The following is a 15,795-nucleotide window of genomic DNA, read 5'->3' as shown; positions in this document are numbered from 1 at the left end:
GGGAACATTGACAACACGTGCCATGGCTCATCCAGTTACCACAAAATTCCAGACCGCTTTACCTTTCGCACTTCTACCAATTTCACCCAGTCTTGCTGCCCTTCATGCTTCTCGAGCGCGTTCTCTCTACCCAGAAGAATCGGATTCTTTATCCACCATGAATTGTATGCGGTGCGGTTCATATCTGTTGGCCGCCGGTGGCTCTGTAGAACTCCGCAGACCAAGAAAACGGAGAAAGGTTGCCGACAAGAAATCAAACGCTGTCAAGATTACTTGTCATCGCTGTGGCTTTATTTCCTATACTTCGGTTGATAGGAGAGAGGCATCTCCTCAATCAAAGCTTACCACTGAAGCCGAACTATCACTACCATCGCCGATCCCATCAGTACCCGTTTCATGTCAATCAGAACGCAAACCAAAAAATGACTTGGTACCGTCTTTGTCACGTTCCTCCGCGCCCGTCGGTTTATCTTCTGTGGCACATTTGACACGCGGAACTGCATCTGACCTGCACACAAAGCCCAAGAAGAAGACAACGGTGTTGCAGGAGATGCTGGCTCGTAATCGAGAGAAAGAGGCTGAAAAAACAAAATCCCAGCAAAAATTACCACCAAATGGCCTTGCATCGTTCCTGAGCTCACTACAATGATAAATAGGTGTGCTATTAATCTTACATACCACTACATATGTTCTCAAAGCCTGACGGATTTTAGCGGATGTGTATCTCTTCCTTCATGCTCAGGCTTGAGCACACTTGGAATGAAGCGGCTAGGCAAGGAGATGCAGAAGATTGCTCCTCTGATGGGCTAGACTATTTGGGAGAAGTTTGATAGGTTGCATCCAGGGGATACGTCTACAGACTTAGAACATCTGCAAGCAACCCTCACGCGTGTAACAAACCCTTGTTGTTGCCCAAGCTTACTAGGCGTACCTTACATTTCAGAGCCGCCACATTTAATCATGGTTCTGGTATTTATGACCTGGGAGCACATGTGTTATCGATATCAAGACATCTAACATGTCTTGTCGCAGGCTCCAAATTTTGTCCTGCAGAGCAACATAAGTGTATTGAGGATCTCCTTCTTGCTTCAGCCCATTTTTCCTTCACCTCTTCTCAACTACCGTCATCTGAAGAGAAGGGACGTCCACCGTGTTCGAATCCTTCATATGCTCCGTTATAGCATTTTGCGGTCCAGAGCTTATCAAAGTGGTCGCTCTTCTACTGTCTGCATGGATCTGTTGATAGTATGACAGATTAGTGTATGGGCAGTATCGTCTGTTGAAGTGGCCAGTATCCTTGCCATGCATATACCCCTCCCACAGGTTCTAGGGGCATCTAGGGTGCCAAATCACTCCCACTTTTATCGCGGGTAGTCCCGCGGGATGCGTTGAGATTTTATTGCATATCGACGTTAGGAAAACATTGGAACTTCCAACTCAGCATCAGAAGAGCACAGACTTGTGACGAGCGAGCCGTACTTTGTGGTTCGCCACCCGAGCTATACTGGTCTCCTTCTCCAAAAAGTTGGGATCGTCATAATGTACGAAAACCAAGGTAGTCTGTGATTCTTTAATCGCCATTCGCGAGAGTACTAGTAGTGGTTAACGTTTTTTTCTTGTCGTTGGATTTTAGATTTCCATCAGCCAACCTTCAGTAGAGGACAAGATGCTGCAGCGTACTACAGGAGAAGACTGGGAGAATTGGGCGAAGAAGGTAAAATACTGATTACTTCCTGGGGTCTATCAATCACATACATACTGAGTGCAGTTTTGTTTCTTGTACCATGCTGCAAGAATCGGTAGGAGTTGAATGTATATTGTACAGTACGGTGCACCGAAACATTATGATGGAGCAATTTTATCTCAACATTTATACCTGACTTGATGTTGACTTGGGCTTTGACATTTGATTCAACTTGGATTTGCAAGACTCGGATCAATGCATGTGGCTGGCTCTCGCCAGTACTCATTGCTGAGCATATGAATCATTGTAACACTACCAGAGTGCCAAGGTCCGTAAAGTACCTATTTGTGATATTCGTGTATCATGTGCTGAATAAATGAAATGAGCGTGGTTACCTCAAGGGTTATACTATAGAAGGGCTAGAAATGTATAACTCCTTCTGATCTTTAACGTAGGGGTGCTCTGGCTTGATGAACCTTCCAGGCCAGAATGGAACGTACACGATGATAGCCAAGCAAATAGGAATCGTATCACCCAGATAGAACGCTGTCTCGCTTGTGCTGAGATTGCCACGGAAGCCCTGACTAGCCTCTACAACACGGTAGAAGGAACGAATCTATCAAAGCATTAGTTAGATATTATGAGATTACTGTCTATATGCAACACGAACCAGAAGTCCGATGGAGCTGACCGCCAAGGTGGCGGCGAGTGTTCGCCAGTCGTTATACCAGGGTTGCTTTGAGTCTCGCATGCAGACATCTTCTTCCTCAGTGTAGACCTTGTAGAGGAATCGTGCATAGATGGCACAGAAGAAGATGAAGGAGACCAGTTGCATAATGAGGCCAACCAAGAAAATCTGGCAAATAGAGTTAGACCAGATTCTCACAGGCAGGTGCAAGGACATACGTGAAGTCCCGTAGTCGCTGCACTTTGAACCTTGGACGTACTCAATGAGGCTCCTCCCGCCTTTGACCCATATAATCAGTGAAGATCATTCAAAAAGATCAATGCTCACCTGGATGACAAAGGTAATCACGTCGGACAAGACGAATATGAGGGTAAGCCGCTTCACTGGAAGCAAGACATGATGAGCGCAGTCAATTTCACGAGCGAGGCGACCAAGGAGAGCATAATTCGCAGCAATGAAGAAACAGGGCTTTTGAGGGTCAATACATGTTCATAGTCACGGTTTGGTACCGACTCACAGACAACACGATCATCAAGTCCTCAGAGATGAAAATCTCCAATGAGTCAGGGTTATAGTGCAAAGCGAAGCGAAATGCAAAGCCCAGAGCATAGACTACAACCAACATGAGGAAGAATCAAAACAAGCAAAAGATTGCGACGTGCTGTATTCCCCGATGACCATAGACAACATGAACCTCCCGCCGTTACGGATTATTTGATAAGTCTGAATGAGAACAACCAACAGCACATAAGCTTTGCACCATAAGTTACGTGCTTCCCTGGTTTAGTGGCCACTCACCAAAAGCGACAGCAGTGAGTGCATTGTTAGCGATATATCCGAGGGCATTGCATGGATCGTTTCGTGGGTCTAGATAAGGATTGGAAGGACATATCACAGAATTGGTGGCTGCCTGAGCCGAGGTGATAAAAAGAGTCAAGAGAAACAAAGTGCTTGCTAAAATTGGGCCAGCCATGAAGAAGAAGAAGAAGAGGAAGATGATGAAGATGAAGAATACCCTTCATAGTTCAATGAACTTGGCTTTTATGCTTGAACGTATGCACCCGAGATTATACACCGCAACGCGGCGCCAAACGATATCCATGCGCACTGCGATGCAGTGAGTTTTGACGCCTCATACACGCATAGACTCATCAGAGATGTACCGTAGCAATGAACAGCAAGGACATTTGAAAAACCATACCTCTTAGACTTCAGAACAAACAATGTGCCTGTCGCAATGTTGTGATATTGCCCTTAGAGGTTTTCAAGGTCCAGGTGCCCAATGACTCTCTGTCTGCGAAATCAAAGCAAGTAATCAATTGACCAGAGCTATGTCTGGATAAATGATAAATATACGAAGTATGCTCAAATTTGAACATTGTAGTCTGTGAAGTGTGGGTCGTAGTCCTGGAAACTACCTCCAGGCTCTGATACAGTAGTTCAAGTCTGAGAGGTAGTCACATGTACGGCAATTTAAACGTCACCGTATGTGCCAACAGGCTGGAGTTGCTCAGTTACTTGGGCGTGTCACAGTGGCCGCTGCCAATGGCGTCGTCTAGACACTATGATAGAATGCAGCACAGGTCTAGAGAGAGTAAAAATACGACATACTGCCAAACACGAATCTTTCTTTAGGAGGCTGTTGGCCGACGGGATCCTAAAGCTGTCCAACCGACATAGTACCATCATTATGATCAAATTTGAAGTCCGGCTGTGAATTGACGCGTGATTCTATATGTCACGCGCCTGGTCACACTGAACCCCTGACTCGGAGTGTTCACGCCAGACTTTTCAGGCCCGTAGTACTCGAGCACTACCACTAAAACAATGTCCGTGAACTAACACTACCTGAGCCGCAAGGTCCCTGTATAGGCGTGCTATGTGTGCCCTGATATCACAAGTAAACTAAGTAATAAATAAAAGTGGAACAAGTGTGATCAGTAGTTATCTAGCACCGCTGGGCACTTCATGGTTGTAACCTAAATTACTGCGAGAAAATGATAACTCTTGACCGTTTTGCAAATCGTCGACAGAGGGCGCTAGCCTGGCCGTGATGAACATTCCGGGCCAGAATGGAACGTAGATCAAGATGGCCACAAAAATGGGAAGTGTATCACCCAGGTAGAAGGCTGTCTCACTTGATGCTAGGCTGCCGTGAAATCCCTGAGCAATCTCCGCAACACGGTAGCATGAACGAATCTGAAAAAGCGTTTGTTAAAAGCGACAAGGTTTATGCATGGAAGACAAACCAGAATGCCGATACAACTGACCACCATGGCAGCAGCGAGTGTCCGCCAGTCGCTATTCCAGTGTTGCTTTGAGTCTCGCATCCAAATGGCCGGCTCTGCGTGAACCTTGTAGATGAATCGTGCATAAATGGCACAAAAGAAAATGAACGAGGCCAGTTGCAAAACGAGGCCGGCCAAAAAAACCTGACAAATGATTAGACCTCACTCATATCGAGACAAATGCCGGTAAAAGAAACATACATGAAGTCCTAACAAAGCAGAATTGTAAACGGTAGACGTAGTTATTGAGGCTCCTACCGCCTTTGGGAAAACACCATCAGAGAAGCTCATTGAGAAAAAAACACGCTACCTACCTGGACGAGAAAGGTAGTCACGTCGGACAAGACGAACGTGAGGGTGAACCGTCTCACTGGAAGTAAGACCTGATGGACGCAGCCGATTTCCCTGACAAGGCGACCGAAGAGAACGTAATTCGCGGCAATGAAGAAACAGGGCTTTATAAAGGATCAACAAACAACCATTGTTGCGGTTCGACGCTGGCTCACAGATAAAACGATCATCAAGTATTCGGCGATGTAAATCCCCAGTGAATCAGGATTATAATGCAAAGCGAAGCGAAACCCAAAGCCTATGGCATAAACTAAAGCCAACCATCAGGAATAATCAACACAGGCATGAGATGGAGACGTGCTGTATTCCCCCACGACCATGGGCCACATCCATCTCGCACCCTTATAGATGATTCGGTAGGTTTGGATGACAGCGATCAGCAGCGCAAAACCTTCGCACAGTGAGTTACGTGTGTCTCCAAGCCTATTACTGGATACTCACTAATGGCGACAGCAGTTAGCGTATTGCTAGCGATATAGCCAAGGGCATTACATGGGTCGTTGCTCGGGTCTTGGTAAGGATCAGAAGGACATTGGGTAGAATTGCTGGCCGCCCGAGCCGAAGTGACATAAGTCAAAAGAAGAGTCAAGGGAAACAAAGTACTCGTTAGGATGAAGCGAGCCATGAAGAATATGAAGATGAATGCCCTCTATCGAAGAAATATCAGTTTTTATGTTGCAGGGCGAAGAAGGGACCGTCAAAAACTTCGCCGCGCAGCACGGCGTCATATGCCGTTCATGTTATTTGGGTTAGGATAGTTGCAGTACAAAATTCATCAGAAGTTCACCGCAGTACCAGAAATATATATGAAATTAACATCTTACTTGTTATTGAGAGCTTATGAATAACGATGTGTCCGTAATAAGATTGCTGATATTGCCTTTTCTCAAGGTCCGGGTGCCCAAAGAGCATACAATTCCTTGTCTGCCGGGTCAAAACAGGTGACCAGCGCTATGTCCGAGCGAATGGTGATTCTGCGAGGAGCGTTCAAGTTGACAGGTAGACTGCGGAGTGTGGGCCGCAGGGGTTCGTCCATGCGGTAGAAACTGCCTTCAGATTCTGACATAGTAGTTGAAGTTGGAGAGTTAACTGCGTGGTCCTTGACATGCATCATCAGTAGAGCATTTCAGAAGTTTTCCTGTGCACTAACCCCTGTGGAATGCCGTGTGCGACTTCGCAAGTCTGGGGTTGTTGGGGCACTGCCCATTCCGGAGCCGTTGTCTAGGGTGCCACCGAAATTCAACATAGGAAAGATAGGCACAGAGAACTTCTGACCGTGAAGCTTATTTCTTGATGAAGCGTATGGCTGTTGAGATGACATATTATGCTGTGCCTATATACTTCTATGATTGCGGTTGCATGCAAGTTGAAACTAAGTATTGGTACCCAATTGGTACCTCACCAACTTTGGGGTCACGTGAGGTATTGTTTTGGACGTTGTTACGATGGACCTGATACTTCAAAAGCTCTAGTTTTCGAAAAATACTTTCTGATGATGCGAGAGCTCAGAGCTGCCCCTTTTTCGCTTGTCTGAGGGTTTCCACAAAACCCATGTACAATTTATTCACTGCTTCGACTGCTTTTCTAGAGTCTCAGACACAATCACGAACTTGCAAGCTGCAACTCGGTACAGGAGGCGAGTCCTACCCTGTCCTTCTCATACGAGACAAGTGCTTCGTAAAGTACATATTGTCTTGGTGTGTTGTTTAGTGAAGCACGACAAACTGAAGTCTCAGAACAAGTTGACGATTCGAGCATCCGCACTTACACTGAGTGCTCCTCAGTGCAAATGGATCAAATGATTATGTTTTTTGCTGCATTCTCCTTGCAGTCTTCCATTCAACTATTCACTCTTCTATTCACACAATCTTTGTGCTCTATGCTTGTTCGAAATCCAACTCAACAATCCAATGCAGTGCGTTTCCTTGCCGTTTTGAACCATACACAATAAGTTTCGCAGGCTGGGCGTACTATAAGCTAGTTGTTGCTGCTGTTCATTATGCCACGTACCACGTACATGCAACCAACAAAGCCGCTCGTGAGGTGTGTAATTTTCGTCACCAAAAATCTAGTGCTGATGCTTCATTGACTTGAAGTCGTTGTATGCATGCCTTGAACCAGCGGGCGGATAACTCACTGGACCGTCACGTGCGATGGTCAATGTCAATGCTAGCGGAGCCTGTGGAGGTGCTTCCGCATTGACCGACAGCATCCACTTACACAAGCGTCCATCATTTTTATCACTGTGATCAAACCACGAGCCCTCACAGATTTGGCGATCAATGACCATCCAAAGCATAGTCGAATCCAACGCTGTAAGTCCGTTTTGGATGCGAGCACAAGCCCACAATAATGTGTCCACAGCTCTAACTTATTTAAAAGATGGGGGTCTGCGAGGTAGCTACCAAACTCACCCCAGTAAACGCTGCGTCGCAGAACAAACCTTCACTTCTTACTTCGTGCTCACTTCTAACTGCCATGATCCCCGGAAAGGTCATTCGAATCAACGACAAGGTCACATTGAAACTTTGGCCCAGGCTCGAGGGCAAAGTTCTCAGAATTACCCCGACGTATTCGATCGAAGTCAAGCCAATGACGGTCTCGCCGCATTACCCCAAATTTTACCCCGATCAGCTGGTAGCTAATGTTCAAGAAGTGGTCATCATAAAACACCCTTTTCCCGAAGCGAATGACGTCGTCCAGGAGGATCAGGAGGACGACGAGCATTCCGTCAGTATTAGTAATTATTCACCGAAGGACAGTACTGATGAAGATTTTCAGAAGGATTTCCTAATCATCAGCAGTGATGAATCAGAGGAATGCAATCAAAATGAAGGGGTATCCTCGAGCGTCCCCTTGCAAGCATATGCTTACATCGCCAAAGTCCATACCAGTGAAGCCAACGACGGCGATGGACCTACTACTGAAGTGGGACGGAAAAGGAAGAGGGAGGAGTAGGTGTGTCTGGGTCAGGGATTTTTGGATCGTCGAGGCATTGGACTCGGACAAAGGATGGTTATTCATATGTTCATGCTTATCATGATGGACTCTTCATGTACTTCAAATTGGTATGCTCGACCGCCGCACTAGATGTGGCTGCTATGTTTTCTATTTCGTCTATACGTCTCGGTACTGTGCACAAATCGCTCTTATACACTTTCATGATCTGACATTTCATGATTGCATCTGTCTCGGAATTGTGCATTCGTCGCGACACCGTGCGAGATCGAATCACGCAGGTGATTCAATTAAAACAGGCAGCAGGTTCTACCCGTGTCGTGAAACAGGTGGCGTTATAGCAAATGCGGAGTACCTGGACTACGTTATAGTACGCAGCTGCTCGCTGGCAAAGAGTGAATTTGAAATTAAAGGAGGAAAGAACATCTTGACGGGCCACGGCAGATGTGCAATCTCGCAGCGCCAGACTCGGAATATTTGAATAAATACACAAGAGGGTGACGATGCAAGTCCTCTATTGACATAAGCAGGCCGGGGTCGAGTAGAGAAAGTATTTGCAGTATTCAGGCTTATGGTTGAAGACTTTGCTTCATTCTCGTTTGGTACGCGTAAAGTTCTATTCCTATTTGTGCCGGTGTGCCAATCTCAGCCTGTTCCATGTCTTTTATACATATACATATACATTTTCACGTCATATAGAGAGTAGTACTATAAGGAGGAAAATACGGTCTATTCTAGGGGACCCCCAGTGTCCCCGACGCATCTCTGGGCGCGCGAATGCCCTGATGTGAGGCGTACCCCCATCAGTCCGCCGTTCCCGCCGGCCGTTTTAGACGCGCCGCCCTTCGAAGATGAGATGACTTTCATAAACAGGATCAATGTATGTGTGCTAGCGGATTGCATAATACATAACGTGTACCCGGCTGCTTTCGCGAACGCTGTTTCCTGTCTATTGGTCACCGAGTGTGATTGTGGTGCTGCTGTATCGTGCAAAGGTTGAGAAATGTATCGCGTAGCTTAAGTTATTGTCTTTACCTTCAGTAGTCACTTCAGCATATCCCACGACTGGAAAACGACGACAAAAGAGTGGACGGTACACGAGATTGATGGTGAGAGAAGATGAATAGGCGGTAGTCGGAAGCTCGGTGACTGCCAAAGTGTACTTCAGTACTGAATTGATTGGCGAGCAATGAAAAGAAGTTTACACTGTTGTACAAGCAACATCATGTCGATGATCGACATCAAGCAATGACACAAAATATACCAGGTAGCTCTGGTTTATGTTCATGATCAACGGGGAGTCCGTCAGAATCCCTTGAGAAACCATCATTCGATGGGTAAAACTGCGATGCGATGGATGCGAATGCGTCCATAGTATGAATAACAGTAAGTGGGTTTCACGAAGAGCGAAGAACGAAGAACGAAGTTAGAGTGGTCTGTGAGACTCAAAAGCGTATTGGATGGTAGTGGTTGGTGGTTAGCTTTCTAAAGTCACCAGACGAATGACCAATGCCATATTGTGGATCTGAATGCTTAATAAGAGTCCACAATTGTTCGAATTGTGGACCAGCGCAGCTCGATTCGGCAATTGCATCGTTGAAATAGCGGAGCTAGCCGTTCGTGTCCTCCGCGCGTCAAGGGTCTAGATATAGGAAGCGTTTAGTTAGTCTTGACTCTTGAGTTGAATGGTGAACAACACACGCATCAACTGGGTCAATAATAATGTCAGTCGTGGTGAGTCCGAGGCCTTGGACGCGCCCACTGTTAGTAATGGTCCCGTCTCGACTGCTACAGCCGTTATGCAGATAATGCAGACTTTGGCAATATTGAATGCCACGGCACAAATCTTGACTCCTCACATCGATCGATATTCAGTCTTCAAAATAATTCAAAAACGCCTTCATTGCTCACAAAGCAGGGGAAATTGTCCATACTCCAGGAACAATAACCACATTGACCAAGTCACCAACAAACTACGTGTTGTGCCATCAGCCATAGCACTGCGAAAGCAGAAACACGACTCGCTGTCCAGATTTGCTGCTAGCCCATCGGTGAGCAGTCTACTTAGTGATTGCAAAGTGCATGGGGTAAGCAACTTGGGGTTGAATCCTGGATGCAAAGCAAACCACTCATAGTACTACAGTACTCACCGATCGTAAATTACAGCGAAGATCGTCGCAGCAATCACTGTCTCTAGCGCAGGTCTCGAATTAAGGAGAGCATGCAGCGACAGACATACATGCTGCCAAAGCAGTGGTAACGAAGACGAGAAAGGACTCGGAGAAATGCATGGTTTATGCGATTTGATGCGAACTTTGTTGAAGGGGCTCTGAACTACTCTAAGGTGGACAGGGCTTGCTTTATAGATACCCTATGGGCAAAACTTGTAAATTGATTTGGCACATTGGTTGCGCGGCGTGCGCCTGGATGGCAGAACCTGAAGCGGATGATTTGGAGTTTACACCACGATATTGTGACTTTCTGTGACATTTGTGACTGCACGAACTTGTACTTATTGGCGTGTGTGACATTGACGCGTGACGCTACAGATAACGCGACTGGTCACGCCCGCGCCGTCTGGTCCTGTGGCCTCCGATCTCCCTTTCGATATTGCCACTATGAACATCTTCAAGAGTCGTGAGTGCAGTCGTTTTTTGGTCTGTCTACTTCTAATATCCTCTGTTGTAGTCCTTGGAAAAGTATGGCGTACGTTCGATCTTGCTAGAAGATATGTCCGATAGCCTAACTTTACAACTCTCAGAGGATCCCAATGCTGCCGAAGTCGTCAAGATCGAGATGGGTCAGCTGTACCTTGTCAGGCCGGGCAATATCCGGTCTTCAAGGGAATGCATGTGCGAGCTTGTGTCGGTGCATCATATACCTATCCCTGATTTAATTGCAGATACAATGAGGCAATAGCGACCATACGCCGTGTCCCCGCACTCGACCACAACTTTCAGCTTGTCATCACACGGGTATACGAAGATGGCGATCAAGAGCTTCTTGAAGATGAAGATGAAAGTGCGTAAATCTATTGGATACGTCATCTAATACAGCTTTTCACACGTAAAGAATGATTAGCTGATGAAGAGAGGGTGTTCTTGATCAGTGAAGAACTTGAATTCCGTTCTGGGGTGACGGATGATGAACCAACCTTCATTTGGCGCGACCTCGATGGGGATGTGGACGAATTATATGAATTCGTAGCCTCAGGCACCAACGAACCGACTCGCGTATTCTTTGAGACTTGCATGTATCGTGCAATGTACGAGCGCAAGTTCAAAGCCAATGCGGATAACACAAAGGACTCTGACTTGGAACAGTTTATATGGCGGTAAGCGCTTCACGTTATGTCACCCTTAATCGCTCCCCTGATGACGTTTTCAGACCTGTCACAAAAGCTAGGAGCAAAGGCAATAGTAACCGGAAGTCGCCGAAGAATCAACAAGACCACTTGGACCTTCCACCAGACACCGGGGATGACTCTACTATGCAACCACAAGCGATGCCGACTAAAACAACCAGTACAGCGGCGAGTCCATCATTTGCGAGTTCCTCACTCCCGACAGTTGCTTCTCAAGAAGGCCTTATTTTCTCCTGGAACCTAGAAGTAGAAGGCTTTGTTGCTGAGCGCGAGCAAGTTGTTCTTGCCAAGATTGTCAAGCGCACCCCTGGCAACTTCAACTACTGGCTCATAATCACTGATGAGGATGGCGACTTCGTTTCTCACAAAATTTCTTCGGATATGAATCCTCGCTGGGCTCAAAAGACTTCATCATTAACATGGAACTACGCCAATGGCAGCAGATATGATAGTTGGGCCCTGCAGCTCGCGTCTACAGAAGCCTACGATGCGTTTAAGACAGCCTTCGCTCAATGTCTGTGGGAAACATTGCATGGCGTTGAATTTCGAAAGGCCAAGGTAGGAATCTCGCGATTTCAATATTTCAAGTTGTTTACTGTGCACATAGCCTGATGAGCAAGCCTACATCATCAGTTCAACAACTGAAGATGTTGAAATGCGTGACGTGGAAGACGAAGGTGAAGACGAAGAAGAGGTTGAGTCGGAACTTGACCCTGATGAAGGTACGTGGATTCTACTATCGCACACAGGAAACCCCTGAGTGGCGTCTTAGAAGCAAGTGAGGAGGAGGAAGAGGAAGAGGAAGGAGACGCTATTTCTCCTATGCCACAAGGGGAACGCAACTCGCAATTAACGATCGGATATAAGGGCGACCGCTCTTATGTTGTCCGTGGAAGTAATATTGGTGTCTTCAGCCACTCCAACGACGATCAAGTGAAGTACTATGCAACTATTAGTAAAATTTCTACGCCGAAGGGCAAAGAATTCAAGCCACAGGAGGTATTTTAATTTCAATTCCTTCGCATAATGACAAGTCCTGATATCATCGTCTTTTCGTGCAGGTCATGTTGCATGATCAGGACACCAAGATGGTCCTCAAGAACCCTCTAGATCCTCATTCGTTGTTCAGCATGGACATTGAACGAGGGAAAGTGGTCGAAGAGTGGAAGATCCATGAAGATATCACAGTTGATCACATTGCCCCCGACAATAAGTTCGCTCAAACTACTCGCGAGCAGACTCTTGTTGGTGCTTCCCACAATGCGCTATTCAGAGTAGATCCGCGTATCTCCGGCAGCAAGATGGTTGAGAGCCAATACAAGCAATACGTCAGCAAGAATAAATTTTCTGGGGTCGCCACGACGGCCAGTGGGAAGTTGGCAGTTGCAAGCGAAAAAGGAGATATCAGACTTTTCGATACAATCGGGAAGAATGCGAAGACAGCTTTACCACCTCTCGGTGATCCTATCCTTGGCATCGATGTCACTGCCAGTGGCCGGTGGATTGTCGCAACAACAAAGACTTACCTGTTGCTCATTGACACTCTTATCGGCGAAGGGAGATACGCCGGAAATCTGGGTTTCGATCGTAGTTTCCCCGCTAACGCCAAACCTATGCCGCGAAGACTTCAACTTCGGTCTGAGCACGTTGCATACATGAATCATGACATCAACTTCTCAGTTGCACGGTATGTGCCTTTAGGAGTTGTTACGACCCTGACTGACATCACCAAAATTGCAGCTTCAATCAAGGCGAGGGGCAAGAAGAGAATGCCATTGTCACTGCAACAGGGCAATATGTCATCGCATGGGACTTCGCGAAGGTTAAGAAAGGGCACCTTGACAAGTATGAGATTAAGAAGTACGAAGACATGGTCGTTCAAGACAATTTCAAGTTTGGGGATGATAAGCAAATTGTGAGTGTTCTGGAGTCTATGAAGCCGCGGCCCACTCATGTAGATCATTGCAGATCGTTGCCTTGCAGAACAACGTTCTTGCAATTAACAAGAAGAACCTCAAACGGCCCACGAGAAATTCGCTTGCTGCCCCTATGCTCAGTCTTCAGAGTCGGTCGAGCATCGTGAACAGTCCGTACTAGCCAGCATTTTCTGACGTGATTGCTGTGGTAGTTGGTATATTGCGGACTGTATACTAACGTCTTCAGTAACGTAGGATAGGTGTATCGCAGAAGTTCTCTATATATCTAAATGAAGATGTAATATTCCCTTGAAATTCTCTTCTCGCACTATTTCTTTTCATTTGGAGTAACGTCGGTTTGTCTGTCGCGAGTATCAACATATCTCCAAATTCCAAGATGCCACATGATCCGAGGTATCATAAGACTAAATCCAAGGATAATGGTGGTCCAAAGCATTGGACTCCACTGTGAAATATCCCATCTCTCATCTCCGAGAGCCCACAGCGTAACAAAGAGGTGCATGCAGTCCCCCATGAGAAGGGGGGTCATGAGAGCAAATATGATCTTCTCTTGTATAGCGAGTTGCGTCGAGAGATGCTTCCGGATGGCCGTTAATACGAAGAAGTTAACAACCCCCATGAGCGCACAGACGTGAGCTAGTTGGATCACAGTCACGATGGATGCCTTTGGAAGGTTGGCAGGTGGGAGATTATCCTCTGGCCATGGTGCTTGTGAATTATGTGCCTATCAGATGGTCATTAGACGTTCGAATGAAGGAGGAGAATAAGGGCCAACTGTTTCAGGGTCGTGCACTGCCCCTATGAACCCAAGTATCGTCAAAGCGGGTTCGTAGAACGCGAAAAGCGCATAGTAGAAGTCGGGTATAGCAGATGGCGACGGTTGCATTGATAACACAGGAGTGTCGATTACAGGACCTGCTTATAGGATCGATTCAAGATTGTTGCGCAATAGCTGGTGGTCTCGGATTCTGCCAACCAGCAGGCAGTGCTTGTGATGGACCAGGGTGGACCTGTGAAAGGTCGCTGTGAAACGGGCTGACAGAAGTAAGGAGCCCGTGGGCTGAAGAACCCAATATTAGTAAAGCAAACAAGGGGTCGGATAAGGAAAAAGTCAACTTTCTGAGCTCATAAGTCAGTGTTACTTATATGCCCGGCTCGGGGCCCAGGGAAAAAGTTCACAACGTAAACCATCGAAGATGATTGTAACAACGCTGACGTACGTAACAGTTTAATTCGCTTTCAACGTAAGTTTATAATTTATATTTTAAATTTATTTTGTATGACCGGCCCTAAAGCTGATCAGTTTTCTCATCCTACAATTTGTTCGTCTTCTTCATCTTACATCTCAGGTCTATCTTAAACCCAGGTGGTCAGCCAAATCGCTCGATGTTGATCCACTAAATGGCGAGGACCGAGACCATTCTTCACGAGGGTTATAATGCATGACTTGTTGCTGGGTTTATATCCACTTTTGCAAGCCTGTGCTTCGCGCCATTCTAACATTACTATATCTCACTGCAATTTATTGTTAACCGTGATACATGAATTGTGGCCAGCACGTCCGAATTGTTCAGAAATACAGTACCGTAACTTAGTTTCTAAAATACAGACTATAGCCAAGGGATTGTCCGCAAGTTGCCCGGAGGTATCAGTATTTATTGAGATCAGCCGCTCAATAGACCGTTCAGCTGTTTTCGGGCTTCCTCCATTACCCGCTCCGCCTCGTCGTCCTCCAGTTGATCTTGTGGTGTCTGGCACAAAACTCAGAGTAGAACTACTCAAGAGGAGAGCATGACATACTGGTAGTTCCGTTCCGGCTGAGCCAGCTAACCCGAGTTTCCCGTTCGTAAGGTCGAAAAGAACTTTGTCAACTTCAGCGTCTGCCTCTTCTTCTATCTCCTCGTCTTCGTCCATTTGTAACGTGTCTTCAAGCATTTCCTCCATGATCCCAGCCTGCGGAACAAGTCAGATAGTCAAGGGAGCGCTATGGAGAAACCCCACACCTTTGTCATCTCCATGCTCATTTCCCGCATTGCTTGACTTATTTGGGGCAATTTGACAAGCGAGTTGGATAGTTTCATGATTTCCGTAGACTTCTGCAACGACCCTGTAACTTTGGCCATGGCTGCAGAGTCGTAGCATGTAAATCAGCTATACTTCAAATTAAGAGTATTCGCTCACCCAGCTGCTGCTGTAGCTGGGTACCGATCGATCCCAAGCGCGCCTTGCTAACAGACAATCTGTCTTTCTGTTTATTACTACGTACAACCTCCTTGGCGAGGATTCGCGCAGACTTCACATCTCCCTTGGTAGCAAGCTGCTTCACCGTCATGCGTACTTTTGCGGTCGCAGCTTCAAGCTGTACCAGGAATTAGCGTGGGATATGAGCACTACAGAACAGGTGCGGCACCGACCTGCCTCATCTCCCTGTCCAGTTGTCGGCTTTCTGAACGCAGCTTTCCTTGCCATGCACGCACTCTCTCTTCGGGTGTCGGTCCATAGAAGAAGCGGTTAATGGTCTGCAT

General features: G+C 46.6%; 10 protein-coding genes across 10 annotated transcripts; 4 read left to right on the top strand and 6 right to left on the bottom strand.

Annotated features, from left to right (window-relative positions):
- Nucleotides 1-21: 21 nt before the first annotated feature.
- On the top strand, nt 22-1,038 carry EDB93DRAFT_623485 (uncharacterized protein; the record flags this gene model as incomplete). The annotated part of the gene is made up of 2 exons (XM_041456904.1): nt 22-656; nt 714-1,038. A coding segment is annotated over one exon (628 nt), but the record flags the coding sequence as incomplete, so codon positions are not given.
- A 909-nt stretch (nt 1,039-1,947) lies between these two features.
- On the bottom strand, nt 1,948-3,624 carry EDB93DRAFT_623379 (RTA1-like protein). Its single transcript, XM_041456902.1, has 9 exons — nt 3,574-3,624; nt 3,171-3,503; nt 3,035-3,124; nt 2,890-2,984; nt 2,700-2,840; nt 2,591-2,650; nt 2,355-2,540; nt 2,080-2,300; nt 1,948-2,025 (listed from the first exon to the last, which is right to left on the bottom strand). Exons 2-8 carry the CDS (start codon nt 3,343-3,345, stop codon nt 2,088-2,090), a joined length of 960 nt encoding a protein of 319 aa, XP_041305638.1. The 5' UTR covers nt 3,346-3,503; nt 3,574-3,624; the 3' UTR covers nt 1,948-2,025; nt 2,080-2,087.
- Nucleotides 3,625-4,068: 444 nt separating this feature from the next.
- Nucleotides 4,069-5,766, bottom strand: EDB93DRAFT_623409 (RTA1-like protein). The gene is made up of 7 exons (XM_041456903.1): nt 5,453-5,766; nt 5,313-5,402; nt 5,167-5,261; nt 4,975-5,115; nt 4,862-4,921; nt 4,622-4,804; nt 4,069-4,571 (listed from the first exon to the last, which is right to left on the bottom strand). The coding sequence occupies exons 1-7, from the start codon at nt 5,634-5,636 to the stop codon at nt 4,317-4,319; spliced, it is 1,008 nt and encodes a 335-aa protein (XP_041305637.1). The 5' UTR covers nt 5,637-5,766; the 3' UTR covers nt 4,069-4,316.
- Nucleotides 5,767-5,835: 69 nt separating this feature from the next.
- Nucleotides 5,836-6,388, bottom strand: EDB93DRAFT_1158935 (uncharacterized protein). The gene is made up of 2 exons (XM_041449981.1): nt 6,162-6,388; nt 5,836-6,110 (listed from the first exon to the last, which is right to left on the bottom strand). The coding sequence occupies exons 1-2, from the start codon at nt 6,330-6,332 to the stop codon at nt 5,898-5,900; spliced, it is 384 nt and encodes a 127-aa protein (XP_041305636.1). The 5' UTR covers nt 6,333-6,388; the 3' UTR covers nt 5,836-5,897.
- Nucleotides 6,389-7,154: 766 nt separating this feature from the next.
- Nucleotides 7,155-8,009, top strand: EDB93DRAFT_623349 (uncharacterized protein). The gene is made up of 3 exons (XM_041456901.1): nt 7,155-7,326; nt 7,394-7,741; nt 7,793-8,009. Exons 1-3 carry the CDS (start codon nt 7,294-7,296, stop codon nt 7,967-7,969), a joined length of 558 nt encoding a protein of 185 aa, XP_041305635.1. The 5' UTR covers nt 7,155-7,293; the 3' UTR covers nt 7,970-8,009.
- Nucleotides 8,010-8,060: 51 nt separating this feature from the next.
- On the top strand, nt 8,061-8,753 carry EDB93DRAFT_1158932 (uncharacterized protein; the record flags this gene model as incomplete). Its single annotated transcript, XM_041449980.1, has 2 exons — nt 8,061-8,193; nt 8,551-8,753. Coding segments are annotated over exons 1-2 (230 nt in total), but the record flags the coding sequence as incomplete, so codon positions are not given.
- An 841-nt stretch (nt 8,754-9,594) lies between these two features.
- Nucleotides 9,595-10,305, bottom strand: EDB93DRAFT_1158918 (uncharacterized protein; the record flags this gene model as incomplete). Its single annotated transcript, XM_041449979.1, is given in 5 exon segments — nt 9,595-9,611; nt 9,679-9,823; nt 9,936-10,009; nt 10,201-10,260; nt 10,267-10,305. Coding segments are annotated over 3 exon segments (279 nt in total), but the record flags the coding sequence as incomplete, so codon positions are not given.
- A 282-nt stretch (nt 10,306-10,587) lies between these two features.
- Nucleotides 10,588-13,430, top strand: EDB93DRAFT_1241700 (VID27 cytoplasmic protein-domain-containing protein; the record flags this gene model as incomplete). Its single annotated transcript, XM_041451912.1, has 11 exons — nt 10,588-10,606; nt 10,658-10,675; nt 10,731-10,821; nt 10,872-10,990; nt 11,051-11,303; nt 11,357-11,891; nt 11,941-12,055; nt 12,109-12,332; nt 12,395-13,020; nt 13,074-13,248; nt 13,302-13,430. 11 exons carry the CDS (start codon nt 10,588-10,590, stop codon nt 13,428-13,430), a joined length of 2,304 nt encoding a protein of 767 aa, XP_041305632.1.
- On the bottom strand, nt 13,415-14,511 carry EDB93DRAFT_622858 (uncharacterized protein). Its single transcript, XM_041456898.1, has 2 exons — nt 14,046-14,511; nt 13,415-13,994 (listed from the first exon to the last, which is right to left on the bottom strand). Exons 1-2 carry the CDS (start codon nt 14,154-14,156, stop codon nt 13,578-13,580), a joined length of 528 nt encoding a protein of 175 aa, XP_041305631.1. The 5' UTR covers nt 14,157-14,511; the 3' UTR covers nt 13,415-13,577.
- EDB93DRAFT_1158903 (Snf7 family) lies at nt 14,488-15,707 on the bottom strand. Its single transcript, XM_041449978.1, has 5 exons — nt 15,452-15,707; nt 15,274-15,395; nt 15,071-15,223; nt 14,566-15,021; nt 14,488-14,514 (listed from the first exon to the last, which is right to left on the bottom strand). The coding sequence occupies exons 1-4, from the start codon at nt 15,600-15,602 to the stop codon at nt 14,935-14,937; spliced, it is 513 nt and encodes a 170-aa protein (XP_041305630.1). The 5' UTR covers nt 15,603-15,707; the 3' UTR covers nt 14,488-14,514; nt 14,566-14,934.
- Nucleotides 15,708-15,795: the final 88 nt, after the last annotated feature.

The sequence above is a fragment of the Suillus bovinus genome (assembly GCF_016758785.1).
Source record: "Suillus bovinus strain UH-Sbo-P2 chromosome Unknown EDB93scaffold_46, whole genome shotgun sequence".
Lineage (NCBI taxonomy): Eukaryota > Fungi > Basidiomycota > Agaricomycetes > Boletales > Suillaceae > Suillus > Suillus bovinus.
This window is presented reverse-complemented; position numbering and strand designations above follow the sequence as displayed.

What these genes read in the sequence shown, in the direction of transcription:
- EDB93DRAFT_623379 (XM_041456902.1), bottom strand. Translation starts at nt 3,345, where the DNA reads ATGGCTGGCCCAATTTTAGCAAGCACTTTGTTTCTCTTGACTCTTTTT. An exon ending in TGATTACCTTTGTCATCCAG is followed by an intron (nt 2,651 to 2,699) that starts GTGAGCATTGAT and finishes TATGGGTCAAAG; the next exon opens with GCGGGAGGAGCCTCATTGAG. An exon ending in CAGCGACTACGGGACTTCAC is followed by an intron (nt 2,541 to 2,590) that starts GTATGTCCTTGC and finishes TCTATTTGCCAG; the next exon opens with ATTTTCTTGGTTGGCCTCAT.
- EDB93DRAFT_623409 (XM_041456903.1), bottom strand. Translation starts at nt 5,636, where the DNA reads ATGGCTCGCTTCATCCTAACGAGTACTTTGTTTCCCTTGACTCTTCTT. An exon ending in CTGCTTTGTTAGGACTTCAT is followed by an intron (nt 4,805 to 4,861) that starts GTATGTTTCTTT and finishes ATCATTTGTCAG; the next exon opens with GTTTTTTTGGCCGGCCTCGT. An exon ending in TCAGTTGTATCGGCATTCTG is followed by an intron (nt 4,572 to 4,621) that starts GTTTGTCTTCCA and finishes ACGCTTTTTCAG; the next exon opens with ATTCGTTCATGCTACCGTGT.
- EDB93DRAFT_1158935 (XM_041449981.1), bottom strand. Translation starts at nt 6,332, where the DNA reads ATGTCATCTCAACAGCCATACGCTTCATCAAGAAATAAGCTTCACGGT. An exon ending in GCACACGGCATTCCACAGGG is followed by an intron (nt 6,111 to 6,161) that starts GTTAGTGCACAG and finishes ATGCATGTCAAG; the next exon opens with GACCACGCAGTTAACTCTCC.
- EDB93DRAFT_623349 (XM_041456901.1), top strand. Translation starts at nt 7,294, where the DNA reads ATGACCATCCAAAGCATAGTCGAATCCAACGCT. An exon ending in GCATAGTCGAATCCAACGCT is followed by an intron (nt 7,327 to 7,393) that starts GTAAGTCCGTTT and finishes CTTATTTAAAAG; the next exon opens with ATGGGGGTCTGCGAGGTAGC. An exon ending in AGGAGGACGACGAGCATTCC is followed by an intron (nt 7,742 to 7,792) that starts GTCAGTATTAGT and finishes GAAGATTTTCAG; the next exon opens with AAGGATTTCCTAATCATCAG.
- EDB93DRAFT_622858 (XM_041456898.1), bottom strand. Translation starts at nt 14,156, where the DNA reads ATGCAACCGTCGCCATCTGCTATACCCGACTTCTACTATGCGCTTTTC. An exon ending in CAGTGCACGACCCTGAAACA is followed by an intron (nt 13,995 to 14,045) that starts GTTGGCCCTTAT and finishes ACCATCTGATAG; the next exon opens with GCACATAATTCACAAGCACC.
- EDB93DRAFT_1158903 (XM_041449978.1), bottom strand. Translation starts at nt 15,602, where the DNA reads ATGACGGTGAAGCAGCTTGCTACCAAGGGAGATGTGAAGTCTGCGCGA. An exon ending in CCAGCTACAGCAGCAGCTGG is followed by an intron (nt 15,396 to 15,451) that starts GTGAGCGAATAC and finishes ACGACTCTGCAG; the next exon opens with CCATGGCCAAAGTTACAGGG. An exon ending in TGAGCATGGAGATGACAAAG is followed by an intron (nt 15,224 to 15,273) that starts GTGTGGGGTTTC and finishes CTTGTTCCGCAG; the next exon opens with GCTGGGATCATGGAGGAAAT.